The sequence below is a fragment of the Neltuma alba genome, unplaced genomic scaffold (genome assembly GCF_004799145.2).
Source record: "Neltuma alba isolate B1F8T4 unplaced genomic scaffold, ASM479914v2 tig00007617_pilon, whole genome shotgun sequence".
Classification (NCBI taxonomy): domain Eukaryota; kingdom Viridiplantae; phylum Streptophyta; class Magnoliopsida; order Fabales; family Fabaceae; genus Neltuma; species Neltuma alba.
Genome location: NW_021634829.1, coordinates 2,314 through 24,819, shown reverse-complemented (window position 1 = coordinate 24,819; position 22,506 = coordinate 2,314). Strand labels below are relative to the sequence as shown.

General features: G+C 32.8%; 2 protein-coding genes across 3 annotated transcripts; one reads left to right on the top strand and one right to left on the bottom strand.

Annotated features, from left to right (window-relative positions):
- Positions 1-9,071: 9,071 nt before the first annotated feature.
- Positions 9,072-11,165, top strand: LOC114752968 (40S ribosomal protein S3a). Its single transcript, XM_028941643.1, has 6 exons — positions 9,072-9,184; positions 9,299-9,404; positions 10,024-10,161; positions 10,245-10,430; positions 10,538-10,738; positions 10,902-11,165. Exons 1-6 carry the CDS (start codon positions 9,126-9,128, stop codon positions 10,995-10,997), a joined length of 786 nt encoding a protein of 261 aa, XP_028797476.1. The 5' UTR covers positions 9,072-9,125; the 3' UTR covers positions 10,998-11,165.
- A 5,377-nt stretch (positions 11,166-16,542) lies between these two features.
- Positions 16,543-21,994, bottom strand: LOC114752966 (protein tesmin/TSO1-like CXC 2). 2 transcript variants are annotated; one of them, XM_028941640.1, is made up of 10 exons: positions 21,784-21,994; positions 20,791-20,951; positions 19,954-20,683; positions 18,984-19,453; positions 18,786-18,860; positions 17,821-18,001; positions 17,640-17,735; positions 17,496-17,562; positions 17,191-17,344; positions 16,543-17,099 (listed from the first exon to the last, which is right to left on the bottom strand). In XM_028941640.1, exons 1-10 carry the CDS (start codon positions 21,832-21,834, stop codon positions 16,754-16,756), a joined length of 2,331 nt encoding a protein of 776 aa, XP_028797473.1. In that variant the 5' UTR covers positions 21,835-21,994; the 3' UTR covers positions 16,543-16,753. The 2 variants fall into 2 exon arrangements, with proteins under 2 accessions (XP_028797473.1, XP_028797474.1); XM_028941641.1 differs by lacking the exon at positions 21,784-21,994 and having other exon boundaries at positions 19,954-20,600; positions 20,791-20,947.
- Between the last annotated feature and the right edge of the window lie 512 nt (positions 21,995-22,506).

Below are 22,506 nucleotides of genomic sequence, written 5' to 3'. Positions count from 1 at the left end.
TATATTATATAAATTAATTTACATCTTAATTTAAATTATATAATTTAGTAAAAATTCAGTCTTATCATGTTAATATGTGTATTAAAAAATTGATACAGAAATTTTTTATTCTAATTAATATAATAATATATTTAAAATAATCAAATTAACAAATTTTACATGCTCTAAGAAAAATGAAATTTTATTCTTCTCTTTAGGCTATCTTTTTTTCCAGCTTTAAAATATATTTAATAAATAATATATTTATAAAAAACAATTAATTTTATAATATTATAATTTTTTATTTAAATAATTTTTATAATATATTTTTAATTATAATAATGTTTATTTTTTATTTTTTTACTTAGGATAATATATTTTTATTTGAAATAAATATTATAATAATATATTTTATGGGTAGAAGTAGAATATTAAAAAAACTATAAGGGTGTAATGGTCCAAAAATTTGCCTCCCCTCCAAAAACCCTCAATTTGGAGGGGAGCTAAAATGGGGGAAGGGAGGGGAGGGGACATTTTAGCTCCCTTCCCCTCCAAAATTTTTAACCAAATGAGGGAAGAGGCTCATTTTCCCTCTCTTCGCCTCCAACCAAACAAACCCTAAAATTATTCAAAATATCATTGATGCAAAATAATGAAAAGCGGATTGGTTATTAAACTAAGAGCTGTTTGGATGGAAACCAAACCATGGTTTCAGAAGTACTTTTACAATTTACGAAATAAATATGTAGAGAAGTTTGTTTCGTTTTGTGAAAAAGTGCTTCTGAAAATGACTTTTCGCGGTTGCCAAACACCTCCTAGTAAAGGTAAATGATCACGCTAGTAAAAAAAAAAAAGAAAGGTAAATGATCACAAAGTTATAATTCATATGTAAAATTTAAACAAACAGGGTTATCAAAACACGAATAACTGACCAACCCAGTTTCAAAAGGAAAAAGTAGAAAATTCAATATGATCAATGTGTGTAAAAATGTTGACTAAATTAGCTAAAAGATTGGTTTGTCAATTTACTAGTCTAACTGACCAACTTAATTGAGTTTTAATATTACGCGTTGATGAGTTGGAAATGACGTAAACTTAGTAGATTATCATTTGTAAGCTCTTGGAAAATTTACCGCTACTTTCATGATTTGCAACTATGATGCAGATGTTGAAGTTTCAGTTTTTAGGGAATTTCGGATAAAATTGGAATTATTAGAACTAAATTTTAACCTCTTTCTCATTTTGGCGTAGGATGTAAATTTGCATTAAAAGTATTCACTCATCAACATTAGGTATCTAGAGTTTTTTTTGTTAATATTGCCCTATAAATTTAAAATCACAACAATTTTATCCTTTATTGTTAAAAACGTTAACTATTAATGTTATTATTTTAATAGTTAGTGTTACTTTTTTAAAAATAAATAGCACAATTACTATGATTTTAAATTTTCAGAATAATATTAAATTTCAAAAAGACTTCCGCATGCCTAGGGTAAGTAATAACTTTCAAAACAAATTTATAATTAACCTTTTTATTTTTATTTTCAAATTCAAAAAATCCAATATCAATTTCATTCAAATCAATCATCAATTAATTGTTGGCCATTCGTGATGAAGATTTTAAACACCGAAGAGTCAATTAAATTGTCAACGTTTTTCACAAAGCACTTTATCAGACGAGACTGCTTCCAAGTGCGCGCTCAATTGCTTTTTCCCGCAAGCTTCTTTCATTCTTCTTACTTCCATCTTCTCTTTCAATAGTTGCCTGGCTTTTTAAATCTTATCACTGTTTCTGTTCATAATTGATGGAGCACATGTAATTATTCTTACAAGTCACAAGAGAACAATATCTTTTTTTTGTTGTTAATATTATTGTTGGCTTTTATAATTTGATCGCATTTTGATTTTAGTACCTAGAAGTTCAAATTATGATTTTTCATTCTCATATAGTTTCATAATGACTTGAATTGAGTTTAATGGCATATATTAACTAAAAGTTAACACTGTAAAAATCAAAACCAAAAGTCATTAAATGTACAAGAATGATGAAAACCAAAACTTATTATAAGGTCAGACAAATTTTAGTTTCAGTTTCTATATTCAGCAGCATTAACTCAGATCAAGTTCTTATGAAATCATAACTATAAAAAGCCATGATTTGAAACTACAGCAGTCAATACCAAAATTCAGTTGAATCGTGATGATCAATAATAATATTAATTTTTTTTCTTTTTTACTTTATCTAATGAACGTTTAGGTGAGATGTGTTTTGATTTTAGCACTCATCAAAAGCCAAAGCAAGCTTTTGGGGTTAAAATGTGTGTACAAAGGCACTTACACATCACTTAGTAATAAAATGCTTGCTTGGTTTCTTGTTTTGAAAATAATTTTTGTTTTTCAAAATAGAAAAAAAAGACTTATTTGGTAATTTGTTTTTAGTTGATTGTTTTAAAAAAAAAAAAAACAGTAAAAATATTTTTAAAAACTAAAAAACCAAAACAATTTTTACATGTTTTCTTGTTTTTGTTTTTGTGTTTTTTATTTTTTTTGTTTTGAAAAATTTTGAGAAATCTTCTTCTCTTCTTACCTACTATCTGCTTCTTATTATTACTAGTGACAACTACCACCTATTAAGTGTGATTCTTTATGGGTTTTTTTTTCAAACATGATTTTTTTAAAATTATTATCCAAAAAAATTCTTTTATTTTTGTTTTCAAAACTTGTTTTAAGAAACAATTTTATAAAATTGTTTTGAGAACAAGAAAACAAAGAGCGAAAACAAACAGGCTAAAAGCTTTTGCATATATAAAGAATGGGATTTGAATTATAAGTTTAGGGTAATGGGTCAAATCTTTATCATCTGAACCGTTCTTTATTTGGACAATATCCATTTAAAAGTCATGAACAATGCAACTCAGTTAAATGCATTATAGATCTATTAATCATGGGAATGTTGCAACTAATATTTGGTGAGTTTTGGTCTCATTCTTTGCCCAAATTAAACGGTGGAATATAACCACTTGGGTCTTCGATATGAGTAGGTGAGCTTCAAAATTTCTGTAGAGAGAGGGATTAGGTAGAACCTAGACAGACAGAGCTTAATTAGTTGCATGGTCTATTCTAGAATGCTTGACGCAACTAAATTGAGATATATATTTACTTTAATTAATTACTTATTGATTTAATTAGCCCTTTCATTTTCTCTTATTAATTAACATAATATCACGAAGGACGATACGAAGCCAATCAAAGTCAAACCAAATTAAGATTCGTATATAAATTTAGTTGCATCTTTGAATACAATGAAGATTTCACTTCATTCTCATTGTTTGCATTGAGTTTGACTCTTCAACAAAAATAGTTCACCAAATAAATATATTTACATGCTTCGTTTGTAACGTGTACGAGAATTAATTCTTAATTAATCATGCAAGTGGTGATATATAAATATACAATATGCATTTTCATTTTGCCTCATCCCTATCAAAAACAAAACCAAATACATCCCTATCACTTAAATTTATTATATGTGTGTGTGTGTCAATTTCTTCTTCTTCTTCTTTTAATTTATTGTCAAATTGAAGATTAATTATGAACAAGCCAAGAATTGTAAATATATAAGCACCTAATATCTATCAATAGATTGTACATAAACTATTAATAAAATCATATTATTCATAAGTTATGAAAAGTATGATAATAAATATAATATAGACAAAAATATGTTTAATTTTTTTATCTAGATGTTGAGAGGGGTTTGATTTGATTATTTGAGAAAAAACTAGGATAAAGGTTATGCATTTTATTTAGTTACGTTAGATGAGATCACCCATATGACTTCTTTAATTTGAAATCTTCGATACATTTACGTTGTTTGTGTTTTACGAAATTAAGCAAGGAATAAAATTTAACTAGCTAGGTGATGGGAATATCTCAACTCTACAATATTTTTTATCTACATGTTTATTTTGTATCAAGATTCCTTTAATTTTTATTCTTTTTCTAGTTTATAAATTAAATGAAAAATAACAATAGTGATCACAAATTCAGTCTTCCCCACTTCAAAGAAAATACACACACACACACACACACACACACACACACAAGAAGGTATCCAGAATGTTTCTTCTATAAAGTCAATGTACCAAAATCATGAGACAAATTAATTAATGGTAAAAGACCTGATTAGTTAATCGCCTGCATAAATAATTTAAACAATATAATTAATTAATGTGGAATCTTCTTTCTGAAACCCTGAAAGTCATATTGCTGGTGTGTAGGAAAAGGGGGATGAAAGTTCCAAAAGTATTAGCACGAGTTTGGTAAACACAATATATTCTCTTCAATGCTATATAAAAATATATATATATAAGTAATAACTAACCAAATCACATAAATTAAAATGTTAATTAAAATTAATTAAAAATAATAAATAGGTTGGAAATATAATCCATTTCTCAATTATACCCCTATTTGCGAAGAGATTGAAAAAGACTCTGTGATGATTAATATCAAGATATGTATTTAATTGGAGTAAAAATGGAGAGAAAACTTTAAATTTTCAAATAAAAAATTTAGAATCAAACCAACGTGAGAGAATGCTGCACATAAAATATATATACGTACACAGAGAGAGAGAGAGAGGGCTGACATAACATAACATAATATAATATATGTGTATTAAAGCATGGAAGACTTGTTCTTTGTAATTATGGCTGGTCTTGACGTAAATCAAAAGTCTAAGTTTGATTTCATAATGTTCTTGAAAAAGTGCAGAAGCAAGACACCGACAAGATACTATATACCTAGGTGAATCTTATATAATTATTTTTACAGTTAGGTATGCTCATGATAATAAATGTTTATTTTTTTAACATAATGCCTATTAAGGTCGTCTATGTGGGTTGGTATGAGTCTATCAAGAATTAAAAGGTGATTGGATATACAACCTACCATCCCATAATTCGTCAATTTTTTTGGGCAAAAACTATAATCAGTCAATTTGAAGATGCTCCCTTAACAGGGATTGATCAAGTATAAATTATATAAGTGAATCCCATTTTCTGCATAGTTTCATTTTTAACGAAGAAAATTTTAAACTTCCTAGGCAGTATCATAAGACCAAAAAAAGATTTTTTGAATGAGATCATTAGAGTTGTACGAAACAATTAAACTAAGGTTTTGATTTTATATAAATTATATTAGTAAATCCCCTAACTAGCTGTTTGATTGGAAGGGAGGGGACATTTTATTATGTTCAATTAAAAAAATGGATAAATAGAATTACAAATTGGGAGAATCCCCACCCAAAAAAAAATCTGAAATTACTAAGTTTCATTATAATTAGGGAAAAGTAATATGTCAATCCTTTCTTTTGCAGTAGTCTTCTTTGTCTCTTTTTCTTGATATTATTCTCATTAATCTCACAGTTTTTTTTTTTTAATTTTCTCTGTCTCTTGCATGTAACGCCTCATTAAAATTAAAAACAAGGTATTTTAAAAAATGCCACGCATATTTTTTACATAATAATAAATAACCAATTTAATCTATTATATTTAGAAGCAATACCAATTAAATTGTGAAAAAAAAATTCAGTTAAAAAACGAAAGGAAAGAGGAAACAATAAAATGAGCTTACAAGCTAGTATTTTCTACTACATCTAGTCCTTAATATAAGATTTTACTGACTAATATGAGAAAATTAAAAAAGTTAAAAAATTATTTAATTATGACATATGTTACATGATCTCTCTAAAATACGTATGTATATTATTAGATTATATATCAGTTCATGAGTTGAGCAAATTAGTTTAAAAAATGATAAATATAATATTTTCAAGCAATTTATTTTACTTTCTTAATCTCCCTAAATTAGTTATTTGGGTGTTATATTAAACATTAGATATAGTATTTTTAGCCATCTACCAATGTAAAGAAATAATTTACTTCCTTATCAGCAATATAAGATATATATATATATATATATATTAACCATTAGATATATAATTTACTTCCTTATCAGCAATATATTAGTCCTAAATATCAAATTCAGTTTACTCATATTTCCTATATCATATTTTATTTCTTACAACAATATTCCTATTCATTAGGGCATCTTTAAAATATACAAGTTTTTATCTAAAAAATAAAGCTTAAAGAAATTACTAAGCAAATATATTTCCGAACAAAATACATCTAACATTCTGATTTTGTTTTTCAGAACATGCAGTATCATGGCCTTGTTTATAGTCCATCTAGCACCATAATTTTATTTATATTGCATCTAATAACCTGAAGATTAGAGTGCCGAATATAACTAAAAAATAACATTTGAGTATTGCATGCATTAAGAAAATATGATTAGAGTGCTTAATACTAGAGTCGCGAAAACGGGCCCAACCCGTCAGGCTAGCCTATTTAGGCCCTGAAATTATGAGGGCCGGGCTTGATATTTTTCTCTTAAAATGAGAAATAAGCCCTGGAGGGCCGAGGGCTTAAAAGGGCCGGCCCTTTTATATTTTTTTATTTTTAAAATTTTTTTATATAATATTAATGTTATTAATTTTTTATATTGTTAATAATATTTTAAATATTCAGTTATTATTATCATTTTAAAATTAAATTTAGTTTTAGACAATAATTTATCCAATTAAATTTTTAAAAAATGGGTTAATTTGGACTTTAATAATGATTTAATTTATATTATATGCGTTGATATTTTTAAACTATATATATTTGATAATAGAATATTTTTATACTTATATAACTTGTGATTCTATAATTTGAATTAGAAATTCATGAGTTTCAACAACAATGTTTTTCACATTAAAGTAAAATAATAGTTAGATTACAAAATTTAAAAATAAAATTCTTATAAAGAAGAAAAACTTGATATTTTTGTTACGAAAGAAAAGCATACTTATGAAGAAAAGTAATTAATTATAGTAATGATGAAGTTTCAAAAGATTAATGATAGTGTTTATTTATTGCACAATTGCATTATAGATAAAACTTTTAGATGTTGTTATCTTGTTAATGAATGTTTTAGATGTTCTTAGATGTTGATGAATATTTATATATGATAATATTTTATATTTGTGACTTAATTTTATTCATATTTATGTCTTTTATTAATAATTTCATTGGTTTATTTTTATATTTTTATAAAAAAAATATGATAAATATAAAAAATAGTATTTTTTTTTAATGGGCCAAAAGCCCGCGGGCCAATCTTGGCCCTGTAGCTTAAGGACTGGGCCTAGCAAATTGGGGTATTTTTAAAATTTCAGCCTTGGAGGGCCATCCCTTTTAAGCTCGTCAGCCCTGAAGGGCCGGCTCTGATTCCCGATGGTACTTAATACACTTGAAAAATAAGATTACGATAATGAATATATATTTACTTTATATTTTAATGTTGGCAGTTTCTTTTATACAGAAGAATGATTAAGCCCATTAGTACATGGGAAGTCAAGTATTAAATAGTGGGAATTAAAATCCAAGCAATCTTTTTCCACCGGCACCCTTAAGTATTGAGGAATTTGACTCCGAATGCTACAGGCTCAAGGCCCTTCTTTGTTAACCCATCTACTGCCTTATTTTGTTCATGAGAAACATATTGGTATTGAAAAGCAAGCATATTCTTAATTTTCGCAAGACCATCGCTATCAAGGCTCCATTTTTGCGTGCTAGGCACATGTTTTTTTTTTTTAAAATTAAAAGCAATTCTATTCTAAACGTTGTCGAATATTAAATGTAAATACTTATCTCTAAGAGTATTTAAACTTGGGTCTATTATATTATGAGAGACTAGCCCTTTTGGCTAATCTCAAGTCCAAGTCTTTGCATCATATTCCAAAATAATTTGCTTTTTTTTTTGGTAGAAACCAGGTGATATCCCCTAACCAATAGTTAGGGACTAATTCTCCCGAAGCGTAGAGATCACCGAAGTGGATTTTGTCTCTCTCAACAAAGCTTTTATGATACAAATGGGCCATCACTAATTATATTAGCATTTATGATACAATGGGCCATCACTGGCTTTAGGCCCAAAAAGAACAATCACTGGCCCGGTCATTTTTCTTTTTTGTTTTTTTTTCTTTTCCTGCCCGCTTTGTTGATTTTTTTTAAAAAAATTTTCTTACGAAAAAAGAGTGGGGAGATAAAAAGAGAGGAGAGCGGAAAACTGGAATTCTTGTTCAATAATCAAATCGAGTTTGCTTGTAATTAAAGAGTCATAGCTCTATTTAAAGAGGCTTTAAAAATAATAAAATAATAATTTAAATCAAACTTAAAGCTAGAAGACAATGATCAGATTTAGCTAATCTAAATATCTTATTTTATTGAAAATAAATAAATCTAAGGGAAAATTGTAAAAAAAGACAACTAAAATAGAAAAATTGTAAATTGGGACTCCTTAAAACATTAGTATGGGTTTTGATAATAATTTTTATAAACGGATCCTTATGTGTAATTTTTCAATTTTAGCAGTCTTTTTTTTGGTAATTTTTCCTAAATCTAAAGGAATCATAATAAAGATAATGATAAGAAAGTCGACTAAATCCTAATTAATCAAATAGATGTTTAAAATATTCTTATTCAAATAATCACAATAAAATAACCCTAAAAATACAGATAAAATCCTAATTATCCATCATTCCATATTTCATCAATTCCCAATTTCTGAAATTTTGTACCTTTTTTTTTATTGATGATGTTAATCAATATTTTTCAATATAATAAAAACATAATGATATATAATAATTACATTATTCTTGTAAGTATTTTAATACGTCAAGGGAACATATAACTATGACTAAAATTAATAATTTTCCAAAAAGTAATCTTTCCCATACATATAAAACAGATTGGAATAAAATAAACAAACAATCAACAATTGGAAATGGGAATGGGGAGAGAATATCTGTCCGATGAAAAGGTTGGGCCTCCTTGGATTAAGCTCATCACAAGCTAAAGCAGAGCCCAATATCTCTTTTGTTTTTGGTAAAAGCCCAACCCAATATCTCTGTTTCTAAAGCCCTAAAGAAAGATAACGCTATATAAGCGCGCCACTTCGGCTTTTAGGGTTTTGTGTGCTTTTTGTATTACGGCCGCTCGCAGCGCAAGCTCTGCACACTTCGAGCTTCAGCCATGGCCGTCGGAAAGAATAAGAGAATTTCCAAGGGAAAGAAGGGAGGAAAGAAGAAGGCGTAAGTGTTCATCTAATTCTTTTCAAGTCTCAATCTTGTTGTATTATCGATGTGTATTCGACTCTAATTTGTGTCGTTGTTTTTGTCTTCTTCTTTTGGTAATTTGGCTTTCAGAGCTGATCCGTTTGCAAAGAAGGATTGGTATGATATCAAGGCTCCTTCTGTTTTCCATGTTAAGAATGTGGGCAAGACCCTCGTCACTCGTACTCAGGGTACCAAGGTAATTTCGTTCTTGTTTCCTCTGATTTCAGTTTCTACGGAAGTAGGATTCTTCTTCTGAATCTAAACCTCGGAGTAAAGTCTCGTGATTTGTGTTGTAGTAAATATAATCTTCGTATTATCTCTCGCTAGTTTCCCCTTTCTATCAGCATTGCATTGCCATAGCCTTGTTTTACTTTGAGTAATCTGGAAGGAGAAATTAGATTACTGCTGGGATCTTAGAACGTTGGGAAATAGCTCTGGTCTTTTGGGATAAAAATGCTTTGGCTTTATGTTGTGTTGTATGTTTCTCCAAAGGGGCATATCTTGTACATAGCTTTGATTTGTTTGGAGAAGCTATTTTGGGAATTTCGTTGGTTTTTTTAAAAGCATATTATGAAACGTACTTGAAAGACAATTGACGATGTACGGCGATGTCCTGTGACTTACGGAATCTAGACATTTTTAGTTGTTTTATACTAAACTACAATGGCTTATCTGTGGTACTGTCAGTTGGTTGTTCCATTCTTAATTCTACGTGTAAGTTAGAATGCTAACGTTAAAGATATGTTCTGAAGAGTACATGCAATTTTGCAAAGTTCTGGCTTATGCTTATTGATGGCGGTTGTTGCAAATGATAGATTGCCTCAGAAGGGCTGAAGCACAGAGTGTTTGAGGTCTCATTGGCTGATCTTCAAGGTGCTGAGGACGACGCATACAGGAAGATTAGGTTGAGAGCTGAAGATGTTCAAGGGAAGAATGTTCTCACAAATTTCTGGGTATGATTGCTGGCTGGAACTTGTCTTCCTTTGATGACCTGAATGCTTTTAATGCATCTAAAACTTTCTCTTCCAATATCTAGGGAATGGACTTCACAACTGATAAGTTGAGGTCATTGGTTCGCAAATGGCAAACTCTGATTGAAGCTCATGTGGACGTGAAGACCACTGACAACTACACATTGAGGATGTTCTGCATTGGATTCACCAAGAGGCGTGCCAACCAGGTGAAGAGGACCTGTTATGCCCAATCAAGCCAGATCAGACAGGTATGCCCTAAGATAGTATTTTACGGTAGTTTAGTTATTGGGGAAATATATATTGAGTTCTTACCTATGAGGTTGCCAATTTAATAATGCATCTTGTATATTTTCAGATCCGCAGGAAGATGAGGGAGATTATGACTCACCACGCAACTTCCTGTGACTTGAAAGAGTTGGTCCGCAAGTTCATCCCTGAGGTGATTGGAAAGGACGTTGAGAAGGCAACACTAAGCATCTATCCTCTGCAGAACGTGTTCATTCGCAAGGTCAAGATCTTGAAGGCTCCTAAGTTTGACCTCGGAAAACTCATGGAGGTACTTCCCTTGAATCCCATCTTCTCGGATTTCATTTATTTACCTAGATACCATAATCAACATCTTGTTTGTGATGCAAAACATTCCCTGTTTTTTTTTTGGGTGTTATTATCATGCCATGCTATTGTGTTTGTGGTGCCTTATAATTTTTGTTTCCATGTAGGTTCACGGTGATTATACAGAAGACCTGGGTGTAAAGGTTGAGAGACCTGCAGACGAGACAATGGCGGAGGCTCCCACCGAAGTCATTGGGGCTTAATCGGGTTTTTGCTGCCATTTAGGTGTTCTATTTTTGGTTTCCAGTATTTTTTTCTTCCCTTTACTGAGATTTAACTTTAAAAGGTTCAGTGTTATGTAAACCAGCGAACCATTTTTGTTTCGGTTATTATAAGTTTTGCACTGTTAAATCTATGTGCGTTTTGTCAAAGACCCAAAGAAAAATTGCTTTGCATGCTTTAATTACTTGAGATTTTGTCAAATGGTTGGTAATAATTTTACGAAGTCAAATCCGTTATGAGGGGTCGCTCGGGGAGGGTGATATGACTTTGGAGTAACCCAACAAGTGATAAGTATTTGTTTGAAATGATTTGGTACTTGTTTCTTTTATAGCAATCAAGTCAAGTTTTAAAAAGTAATCTTAAAGGAGTTTCAAGTTATTGTTTCAGAAAATCGATTTGGATATGTTCATACAAGTTTTACGTGACGTCTTAAGCGCATCTATTTTGTGGTGAAAACGTCAATTCCATTCTATTCTCTTTCCAAAACCTTTATAATGGAGAAACAAGATGTGCGAAACCAATAATAGGGTAGGGACCCTATATAATCTAAGCTTTAACCATGGCAGGGGATACATGATATGATGAGCTGATGTTGCCATCTCAGTTCGGTGATTAATGGCACTTTCTCTATTAAATCAGCTTATACGATTTTTGTGTAGCAAGAATCATTCCCTCCCACAGCTAAGGGGGCAAATTACGAAAATATGAATGCAGCAGAGCTAGACGGGTATGAAGTGAACTGATTAGCTACTTTTTTCAGAGTTTGTGAGGCAAGCTTGTTGCGCACATTTTGAAGTGTATTCTCAAAAAACACGTTACACATTAGATGCGTATGTATGTAGAACCTTGGTCTTCAGATGTATCCGAGCTGCTACACAGTCCGGCTAGGAAACGATTATAGGGTGTTCGGATTATGGCAAAAATGACTTTTATTTTATTTGATTTTTGGAAATTTAAGTTAGGGAAATGATTATCAAAACACCCTTAGCTGAGAGAAAAGGAAGAGTACAGGCCCGGGGGGAGAGATAAAGGAGAAGAGGTGATGGCGAACTTCTAGAGAGAAAAGAAAATGGAGAGATAAGGGATAAAAGACATGAAAGTGAGGAGAGAAAAGGGGCAAATCGAGGTTGGTAAAGATTCTAAAAGAGCATTAAACACCCTAATAAATTAACTTCCTCCACCAGACCATTGTTATATTTTCTGGCTTATGCGGTGGTGTTTTTTCTCCAAAAGTCTAGGCGGAGAAAAAGCTTATTCAAGCAAGTCTTCATCGTCAAATAAGTTACTAATAGACATTTCGCATTTCCCAAGGCATATTCTCAAAATGAGCGAAATCCCAGAATTTGTGGGGGAGCTAGTGATTTTTGAGAGAGAGTGCTTCCACTTATGTTTTTGTATATTTTGATTGGAGACGTTGGAACGCTTAATTTTTTTTTTTTGAAGCAAGTACAAAATGAAATATATCAAATGAAGCAAGTTTAAAAGTTACTGTAGTAAGCAAACCAAAATTCAAAAAACAATCTTTAGAATTAATAGTAGCATAAGAGAAATTACAAAAAAGAGTGAGAATTTCCTGCCAGATAATAGTGAGAGGCTTCTCAGGGCCAGAAGGAATTTGCATGAATCATTTTCCAACGCGGTGAATGCCCAACACAGAGTAGGTCCCAGAGTCTAGCAGAGCAGATTGATGAATCTAAAAGAAAAATGCCCTAAGGTATTTAGAGTGGAAGTTAGGACCCGCCATCGTTATATTTTTCCGAAGTAATTTCCTCATAAGCTTCCTATTAAGACAAGTGATACCATGGCAATAATGTTTATGGAGCCTTTTAAACTTTAAACAACAAAATATCCCAATCATTGGATTGTAAAGCCAGATGAGAGGGAGCTAACCGTTGAATTCGCGCAGCTTTGTCAATGTACTTGAAGCTTAGCAAAGAAATTGACATTTCCAATCTCGAATGACTGAAAGAAAGGAGTCCTTTCTACCTTCACACAACACCCTATTTCTCTTCCTCCAAATCATATTAAGCAAGCAAATAATCCCATGAACTAGATTTATATGACCTTTCTTATTCAAGAGAACAACAAAGGTTGACGTTAACCAGCTTATGAAATTCTAAAAAATCTCCACAGAAATTTTAATAGAAAAGCATCTAAACCATAAGGCTTGAGTATAAGGACAAGAGAAGAATAAATGCTCAAGAGTTTCTTCCTTGTCACGGTCCAAAAGACATGTCTCTCCAACACTTAAAATGTTGTTTCCGGAAGACATCAAATGAAGGCAAAGCTTAGTGTAGAAGTTTCCCAGTGAAAAGCAATTGTTTGCAAGGCAAATTAATTTTCCAAAGAAAATCTCAACTCTTGATACACTGGATTTATATTGGTCCCCTACATTTATAATTGTCCTTTGAATACATATGTCTCTAGCCTTTTGTTCAACCCAAACAAAAGGGCTGGTGATGCTGTAGAAGTAATAATGTGATCAACAAAGACAATGCTGCAGTAAGTTAAAAAGCATTCTACTAAAGATTGAAATATCATTTTCAAATCATGTCTCTTGAGAGGCAAACGAATGCACTAATTGGATCGTCACGGTCAATTCAACATTTTAAATGACTTTTCTGTTATAGTGTGGAGGATTGATTAAAAAGAATACTTACTATGGCTTTCTATATCATTATACGGTATCATCATATCAATTTATTCTTGTGTATCAGTGTATATATGTGTGTGGCCAAATCCAGGATGGCAACCAACGCCAAAATGTGTTTAAAAGTACAGCCTCTCACTCCTAAAATCATATCTTAATCCCTAAGCCTCACTTTGGGAAGATGTATCTTTGAGGGGCACATTTTAACTAGTCAAAGTCCTGACAACAAAATAATTCTGATTTCAAATATAAGAGTTAGATAATGAGTTTATTTTGATTCTAAATATAATATCTCTATTGATTACATATGGTAAGGGCTTTCCATCAAGGGTAGTTAATATACATAAGATTAAAAAAAAGGATTGTTTTAGAAAATTAACACACATTTGTTATGAATAATTAATTTAAGTAATTTTTTTAGTATTCACATATTAGTAATATGACTTTTATTTGGAGAGAGAGTAATATACCCCTATGTTCCTATTTATAAATCGCTTATAGAGAAAAAATTTGTTCTTAAATATAAGTCATTTGTAAGGTAATTAATGAGCTTTTTTCTCTTTTACCCATGTTGACTTGATAAATGCAGAGAGAGAAAGTAAATAGGCGAGAAGAAATATAAAGCATATTTTTAACACTTTCTTTAATAAGAATAAATGTGAAAAAAATTATCAATTTAATGCATTTCTTTTCTTTCCTCTTTTGGTGAAATAAAAGTTTAGATGAGTCGAGTTTGGAGGGTTCACAAGAGTTAAAACATGCCTCCAAGTTTAGAGAGTGCTTACAAAGGTACTTATAGATCGCCCATCAACAAGGTTCTCATATTGACAGCAGGATTTAAACTCACGACTTTATGGGTTATGAGTTAGCTCCTTACCAACTAAATCAATTCTTGTTAGCAATTTAATGCACTTTTTTGTTTGTGAGCTTCGAGTACAAGTAACTTTTGGCATGAAACAACTCAAAGCATGGGTCTAACTTATTGATATTTTCAAAAAACCAAATACAAATACTATTGATTTAATGACAAAAACCTGTGCTCAAAACGGGGAAAAAAATCTTTTCCATTTTGAGGACAAGTTTTTCTGGTCGAAACGTATCTTATTTTTACCATAATTTTTTTTTATTAACAATAGTTGTAGTTTTCCCAATATCTGGGGGTTCCTTAATCTTCTTATCATGGAAGAAATAAGGTAATTAGATGGTATACTATGTTTATATGTTTAACGAATCTCCTTATAACAACCCATGCCTTTTGTTATCATTTCCAATTGGATGATCCATTAGTCCAATTGATGGAGAATTATAAATGAATCCAATTTTTTTTTTTATTGGAGATTTGAAATAGATGGACTCTAACCACGCGGTAGTGGCCTAATGGTAACCTCACTTGGTCCCTTAACCAAGTGGTGGGGGTTCAAATCCCACCCTTAGACATGGAAATGCTCTTGTGGCCAGCCGTTCGTCCTTGAGTGGAGGTTCCTGTGGCAAAGGGAATAGTCACTTCTGCCGGTGGTGGATACCCTGCATAAGCAAAAAAAAAAAGAAAGAAAGAAAGAAATAGAGGACTCTCTATAGGCCCTATTTTACTGATGGGATTTATCACCACTTTTGTTACTTTAGCAGCTCAATCGGTTACTCAAGAATCCCAATTATTCCATTTCTTAATGTTAGCAATGTGTAGCGCGGTCAAATAGAAATAGGGTAGTAACTAACTAAAAAAAACATAGTTCAATCTTTATTGATAGATACTTGAACATTATTGGTCAATGACATTGAACAAGACAGAACACGTATCCTAGGTAAGAAATTTGGGACGGCAAATTAGTAACTCCCTGATGTTTTAGCAATCTTCGCCTTAAACTTTCTCTTTTCTTTCACATTTGATGCAAAAGTTAGGGTTAATAAAATGTTTGGTCCTTAATCCTTATAGTTTATTCTCATTTTGGTTTTACTTCACACGGTTTCAAACTATTAGTTTTGGTCTTTTATAAAGCAAAATGATTTAAGTTCTTATCAAAGTATAAAGATTTACATTTTAGACTGAAAAAAACTTTAAGAACAAAAACCTATAACTCAAAACTATAAGAATCAATACTAAAATGAAGTTAAACTATAAGAATCAAGCAGTGTTAACCCTAAAACTCAAGTGAGCCGCATGCATATTGCCCAGAGTCTAAAGAATTACACATCCTAAGTTTTCATATTATACTAGTGTGGATTATATGTATTACACAGTTTTAAAAATGAGCTAACTGTACTTGACTCTTAAACTGTGTGAACTGTTCAATTTTTAACACCGCATATAGATATATATTATGTATAAACTAGAATAAACCCTGTGTAATTGCATGTAGCTTAAAACGAGTCTCACTATTTATAAGCTATAAACCTTTTGATATAGATTATTACACAGGATTATTCATATTGATTTATTGATATTGGGATGCACACAACTAGCCAACTTATTTGAACCTGATTATTCATTCAGTTTGATCAATTATTTCCAGTAAAGTAGATCAACCAAACTCAACACAAATTGGATCAAATTGGCTACAAATGATTCTCCTTCATCCTCAAATTCAGTTTCCAATCAATCCCACCTGATGATCACTTAAACAAATATACGAAATATGGAAATTTCTATATATTTCCACCAACGCAATGAACAAAATCAAGCCTTACCCTCAATAATCCTGCAGAACGATGCCCATTAAGAAAAAAAGAACATTTAATGCTTATTGCATTAAACTTTCATTAAGTTATACATGGCAAACAAGTACCACTGACAACTTGAACATCAACGAGGAAAATCCCAACATGAACTGTAGGAACTTAATTATATAACCATTTCTCCTAACTCAGGACAACAAAAATGCATTAGAAAATATCAAAGCGATGATTATATCTAAATACTCCCAACATATTATACATTACAACTTAAGTTGTAGATTATGAAAACATCTCCAACATAAAAGCAAGCTCATTATGCACACAGCTACGCAAAGTTTCTAATACAGAGAAATTGAAAAGAAACAGGCGAAAAAGAAAAGGGGTTGCTAACTAAGAAGCAAAACGATTCCCATTCTAAAGGTGAGGAGCAGTGAGAGAAGGAAATGATGGGATGGATTGTAATATCAACTTCCTGCCACTTCTGCGACTGGGAGATGACCCAAAGTCACAGTTAGGAGAGGAGATCCTCTTGCCATTAGGAGATGATGTCTTGATGCTAGGAGACCCGTCACCCCGGAGAACCTCCGGCATTTCGTCATTGGAAACGGGTTTAAACTGCTTTTCAAACTTGGGTTGAGACCGAAGGATGCTGGGTTTCCCAAGTTTCTGGCTGGCGTACAATCCAGAAGCTGGTATGGTAGTGATGAAAGAGGATCGTGGTGGTTTTCCCTTTGATGAAAAGGATAGAGGAAGCAATGGTCTGTCACATAAATTTGAAAAAGACACGAATGAGAATTCATAATCAGTTCTTTCTATTATTAACCAACAAAAGGGCAAACAACAAACCAAACCTGCACATTCGTAATGGTGTTGTGGGAAGTGTGGACTCCAGATGCTCTTCGTTGTTCTGGATCTCGGATTTTTGTAAGGATTTTTCAGTCACAGCCTTCTCAGATGGTTCTGTTTCTTCTTCTGGCTCAGCCTCTACTCCAATAGGAATGGAACCTGAATAAAGAGAACTTGACATGAAACCGAAGGAACTATGACACACGACAAATCATTTGATGCATGTGGTTAAAGAATTGAAGAAGCAAATCTAAAGGTCCTGATCAGCAACGTGTCATTCTAATCATCTACAACCTAAGGGCTGACTTACCATCCTTTCTACCATACGCATTCTTGCATCCCTCACATCTACAGCTAATGGAGCAACCCACACCGCCCTTCAAAAGAAAACGACAATTGTAATTCAAATTACAACTGAGATTTGAGGCATATATGATATCACAACGGAGAAAACCTGATAGCATTCACAGTATTTCTTTAAGCAGCTTGATTTCTTGCAGTTACATCCTCTTTTGTGCCGTGCAGAAGCTGGAGTTTTGTTGGGATCATCCTGCAAAAAGAAAATAATTAATACAGAACAAAATGTGCCTCAACTTTCAACAATGAGAAATCAGAGTTGAAATTAGATAACTAACCCCAATTTCAGGTACAGAATCAGAGCTTCGAATGACTTTAGGAGCAAAGGCTAGAGGATTACGAGACTCAATCTGCTTGCGAGTTGCAAGAACAGTATCCTCATGAATAGGCTTGTTGAAGCAATCCTGGCAAGAGCAAGGTTCTATGCAGTAGACACCAGCAGCAAAGCACTCACAGTAGCTGATAAAAATTATAAAAAGACTATTAAAAAGAAAGTTCTGATCACTATAAAGACATTTCTTTCTTTCTTTTTTCACTTTTTTCCTCATTGTCATTGATCATGTAGGTGCACGGATGCAAATAACACAAAAATTTAGCACAAAATCTGATAAATGGTAGAGGGAGTTCTACTGGATAATACTGTAAGAGAATTTCATGAGCTAGTTTTCACAACTAGAAAGTTCCCCCCCATGCATATACATGGCTTTCAAATCTTTTCAACTAGTGAAAATTTCAAGACAAAAAGACAAACAGTGCAGATTATTCTAGCCTTTTATATGCTGACGTATTTATGTAGTACATCTATTACATTTGAAGCTGCATTGAAGATTCATACCAGTTGGAGAACCCAGAAATATCATCAAAGAAGCATGATCACCTGATCCTTTGGAAAAATTATAATTTCTCAAAATTCAATGGTCTGCTTCATTGATCTCATATAGGTTTAAACAGAAAAAGAAATAAAAAAATATTAAGGCAGTTGCATTAACCAATGTTGATTCAACATGATGAGGCCTCAGTAATATTATATCCACACTCGTCTACATTAACCAGAATGTGTGACCATGGAGGAGGAAAAATCACTTAATAAGTCGTTCAAAATCCTTACCTTCCAAAATAGATCTCAGATTTAAAAACAGAAAAAAGAAAAAGAGCAAAGATTTAAATGCAGGCCATGTCAGAACATGCATAAAACCTAACGTCACCAGAAACAAAGGAGTAAGCAATTTGAACTTCAACTTACAGCTTCAAACACTTGGATTTCTTGCAATTACAACGCTTACAAGATTCACCATCCCCAGCTGGCTCCAACTTACGCCTGCAAATCAAATTTGCCATCAGTCTGATGCAGAAACAAGAGAGCATAACTTTCTAGAAAAAAAAAAAAGTAAATAAATAATAGGGCTGATCAAGCAGAAGCATGTGTAACAACTGTACTTGCCTTTTCTTTTTGGGGCTATTCTGGTTGAAATCTTCATCAATGGCATATCCTGAGGGCTGGGAACAATCTTCAGCAGGCTGAATCCCATTGTCTGGCAGATCTGAATCTCCTTCGGTTGATAAAGGCACCAATGCTAGACTATGTTCTTGGCTAGAGGATTGTTGCAAGGCAGGGCTTGGCAGGCTGAGTTGTCTTCCAGAAGATGTATTTTCAACTTTTAAGCTTTTGAAATCTTTTATACTCGCAAGAGCATTCAGGTGTAAGCCAATTCCAGGCAAAATGCACTTCTGTGAATTACCGTTGCGTTTTGCAGGAAGAAGCTGCTTATCATTAGCAACATTTCTCTCATCAGATTGTAATGTGCTAGAACTACTGTTATTTGAACCATCATTGGAGTTCTTCCTTCTTCCCCCAACCATCTCAAAATCTAGACAACGCCTTCGTATGCCATGGCGTGTTATTGAAACAAGCTACACAAGATCACATGATAAAGGTTCATTTAGAATGACTTATTTGCCCAACCAATTAAGACACGCATGATGCCTTAGCCCTTGTGTACAAACAATATTCATGGAGGATTTTGCAAGAATTAGAAATGCTACTTAATTTGCCAAAAATGAAAAGGTATAAAGATTATTTAATCACAAACAACAAAGGTAAATATCAACACCAGTCTTTAATCACAGCACATGAAAATGTCTGTTGGGATACTTATGTTATATAAGGGCACTGTAAGGAATGAAGGCATATTGTGAATGAAGTAATTACCACACATAGAAGATAAAATCAACAATTTTCTTGGACACTAAATGCATGAAGATAAAGAATCAGCTACTCAAAAGACTATTCTGTGTTTGTGAATTATCAGCGAAATTCTGAAAAAACACATGGAACCATGCAATGACATGCATGAAAAACACATATACATTAAAGCAGATCAGAGCACTCAAACAAAGTTTCACACTTCTACCTGATTATCCAACGTATTATCAGGATTACCACCCATCCCAGCAGCGTTAGCAAGATTGTCCTGTGCCTGATCATTGTCGATGACTTCTTCTGGCTGAGAAGGATGATCTTCAGTTTCATGTTCTGAACCAGAAGTAGCTGGATCAAAAATTCGCATTCTCTCACCATGACTTAAGGTAGTTTGTGGCAACTGAGACATAAAATTGCTAAACCGTCCTGTGGGGTCAAATGATTTTTGCATTAAACCCTTTAAAGCTTCTCTTTCGTTAGGAGAGTTGAAAATTAATAGATCAGTAGCATCTGAAAGTAAACCATCCCAGTCACACTCTGGGCCTCCAATTCTTGGCTCAGCTTGACATATTCCTGGAAGTAGCACTTCAGACTCGGGTGAACTTTTTTTACAGGCTTCATCAACATACGCAACATCTGATGCTGCCTTACTTGACAAATCCAGAAGAGAATTTGTCTCATCACCACCAGGTGGAGGATCACATGCCGGGCTACCACAATCATATTTTAAGGTTTGTGGTAGCTCAATTGGAAAGTCTGAGTGCTCATTAGATGGCTCAATTGTTGAATCTTCCAGGGAAATCCCTTGATCAGCATTTCCTTGTAGCTCACTTGAATTATGATATGTATGAGTAGAATCTGCAAGAGCTTCTTCACTTGAACATATTTTTTTCCCATCTTCAGACAAAACCTTGTGCTTTGATGCATCTATAACGTTATGCCTGATGTGAGAAATAGCAGCTATCACTAGTGGGTCATGAAAGAACACACAAAATTGCAACTAACAATTTAAAAGAACATTAAAAAGGCTATTGCAAATTACAATTACCTCCTGAGAAATCTAGATTCCCGGTGACAGCTGACATGGGGTGATGTAAACACGGATGGAGGAGATGAAAAACTGAGTGAATTGATAGTCTGAATACTATGAACAGACTTAACAGGCTTTATAGGAGAAAGACTATTGATAAAGTTGAAGACGGGTGAATCCTGCATAAAAATATAATCAAACTCAGAGAAATAAAGCACAATCCCATGCAGACACCAAAAGAAGCCCAACCAACACCAAATGAAGAAGTGCACTATAGATAATCTGAAAATATACCAGATCCACATGGTTTACTTGTCGAACAATATAATATATACATCATAGACGCAATTTATGGCACAGAGGAAAGCATGAGCATCCAAATATTTTTGATATAAAGCTTACAGGAAAATTGACATAAACACCAAAGGAGACGGTTAGAGAAACTTTAATTTGAGATTAGCAGATTTCACTTAAGTAAGTTTGAGTCAAAAACTTCACTTAACTTCAGAAACAGTTGATTCAAGCCTAAAAAATTGGCTGCTCACTAAAATACTCTCAAAAGAAGAAGTAGAGGAAACAAAGCAGAACTGTAACGGTTTTCCAGTTTGCTGGATAATTTGTAAGACTTAGTCAAAAAGCCAGTACAAAACCTAGAGGAGTTCCCAATTGAACTTGGTATGAGATCTATACCATTATTCACAGAACCATGAACAAGATTTGTCAAGCAGAGTCCAAATATAACAACCCATAAGTGGACTATATCTTGCATGACGAGAATTAAAACCTCAAACTCCAAAAAAAGCCAACCCCACCAAAAACCAAGAGTAACCCACAACACTATCGAACCAAGCATATGCACGGTCGACAGTAAGCAGCCCCAAAACCAAGTAAACCCCCCTTGGCCATGAATCGGCTCGACACCACCATGAAACCCACAGAGAACACCCAAAGTTGAAGCCGAAATAAAAACACGAGAGAAAGGAATTCGAGAGAAAGTCCAACAAAGGAAACCTCAAATTTGGAGATGGGGGTTCCGATCTGGTTCCTCTCTGGTGTGTCCATTTCCAGAGAGGCAGCCTCACTACATTCCTCTTCACTCCCGCTTTTGACTCTCTGTCTCTGTCTCTCTCTCTATAATTGGGGGGCTTCGCTTTTGCTGATGGGATGAGGATTCAAGAAGCGGGAGGGCGGGAGAACATTTTCTCGTAGGGATAGCCCCTTCGTTGCCACGATTGCTTCGCAGTCACATATGTGTCGCCTATTATATTCTCTCTGGTTTTTTTTTTAATTGTTTCCGACGTTGGTAAAAAAAAAAAAAAACATTTTTAACATTCCGATAATGCCCTCCTTCTCGCCTTTAGCAAAAAGTAACGCAACAGTCAAGATTACAGTGTCTGGATTTTTGCACCGTGAGATTTTTTTTTCTGTTCGTCCTTTTCATTTATTTATTTGAGGATTATTTTAATTTCATTAACTTTTCCTTTCTTTTTATAAAAGTGTCAAAATAAATGAATAAATAATATGCACGTCGTTCTTTTTTGTTATCTTCTCTGTGTCTCTGCGCAGATACCTTCTATTTTGTTTGTACCTGCATTTTAATTAATTTGCTTAATGCATGATCACCTTTGGATATACTTTAATTTTAATTTAATTTCTTTTTCTTTTTCTCTTTTCTTTTTACCAACTTGGGTGTTAATTATTAATTACTAGTAATAATTACTGGATTAATTTTTC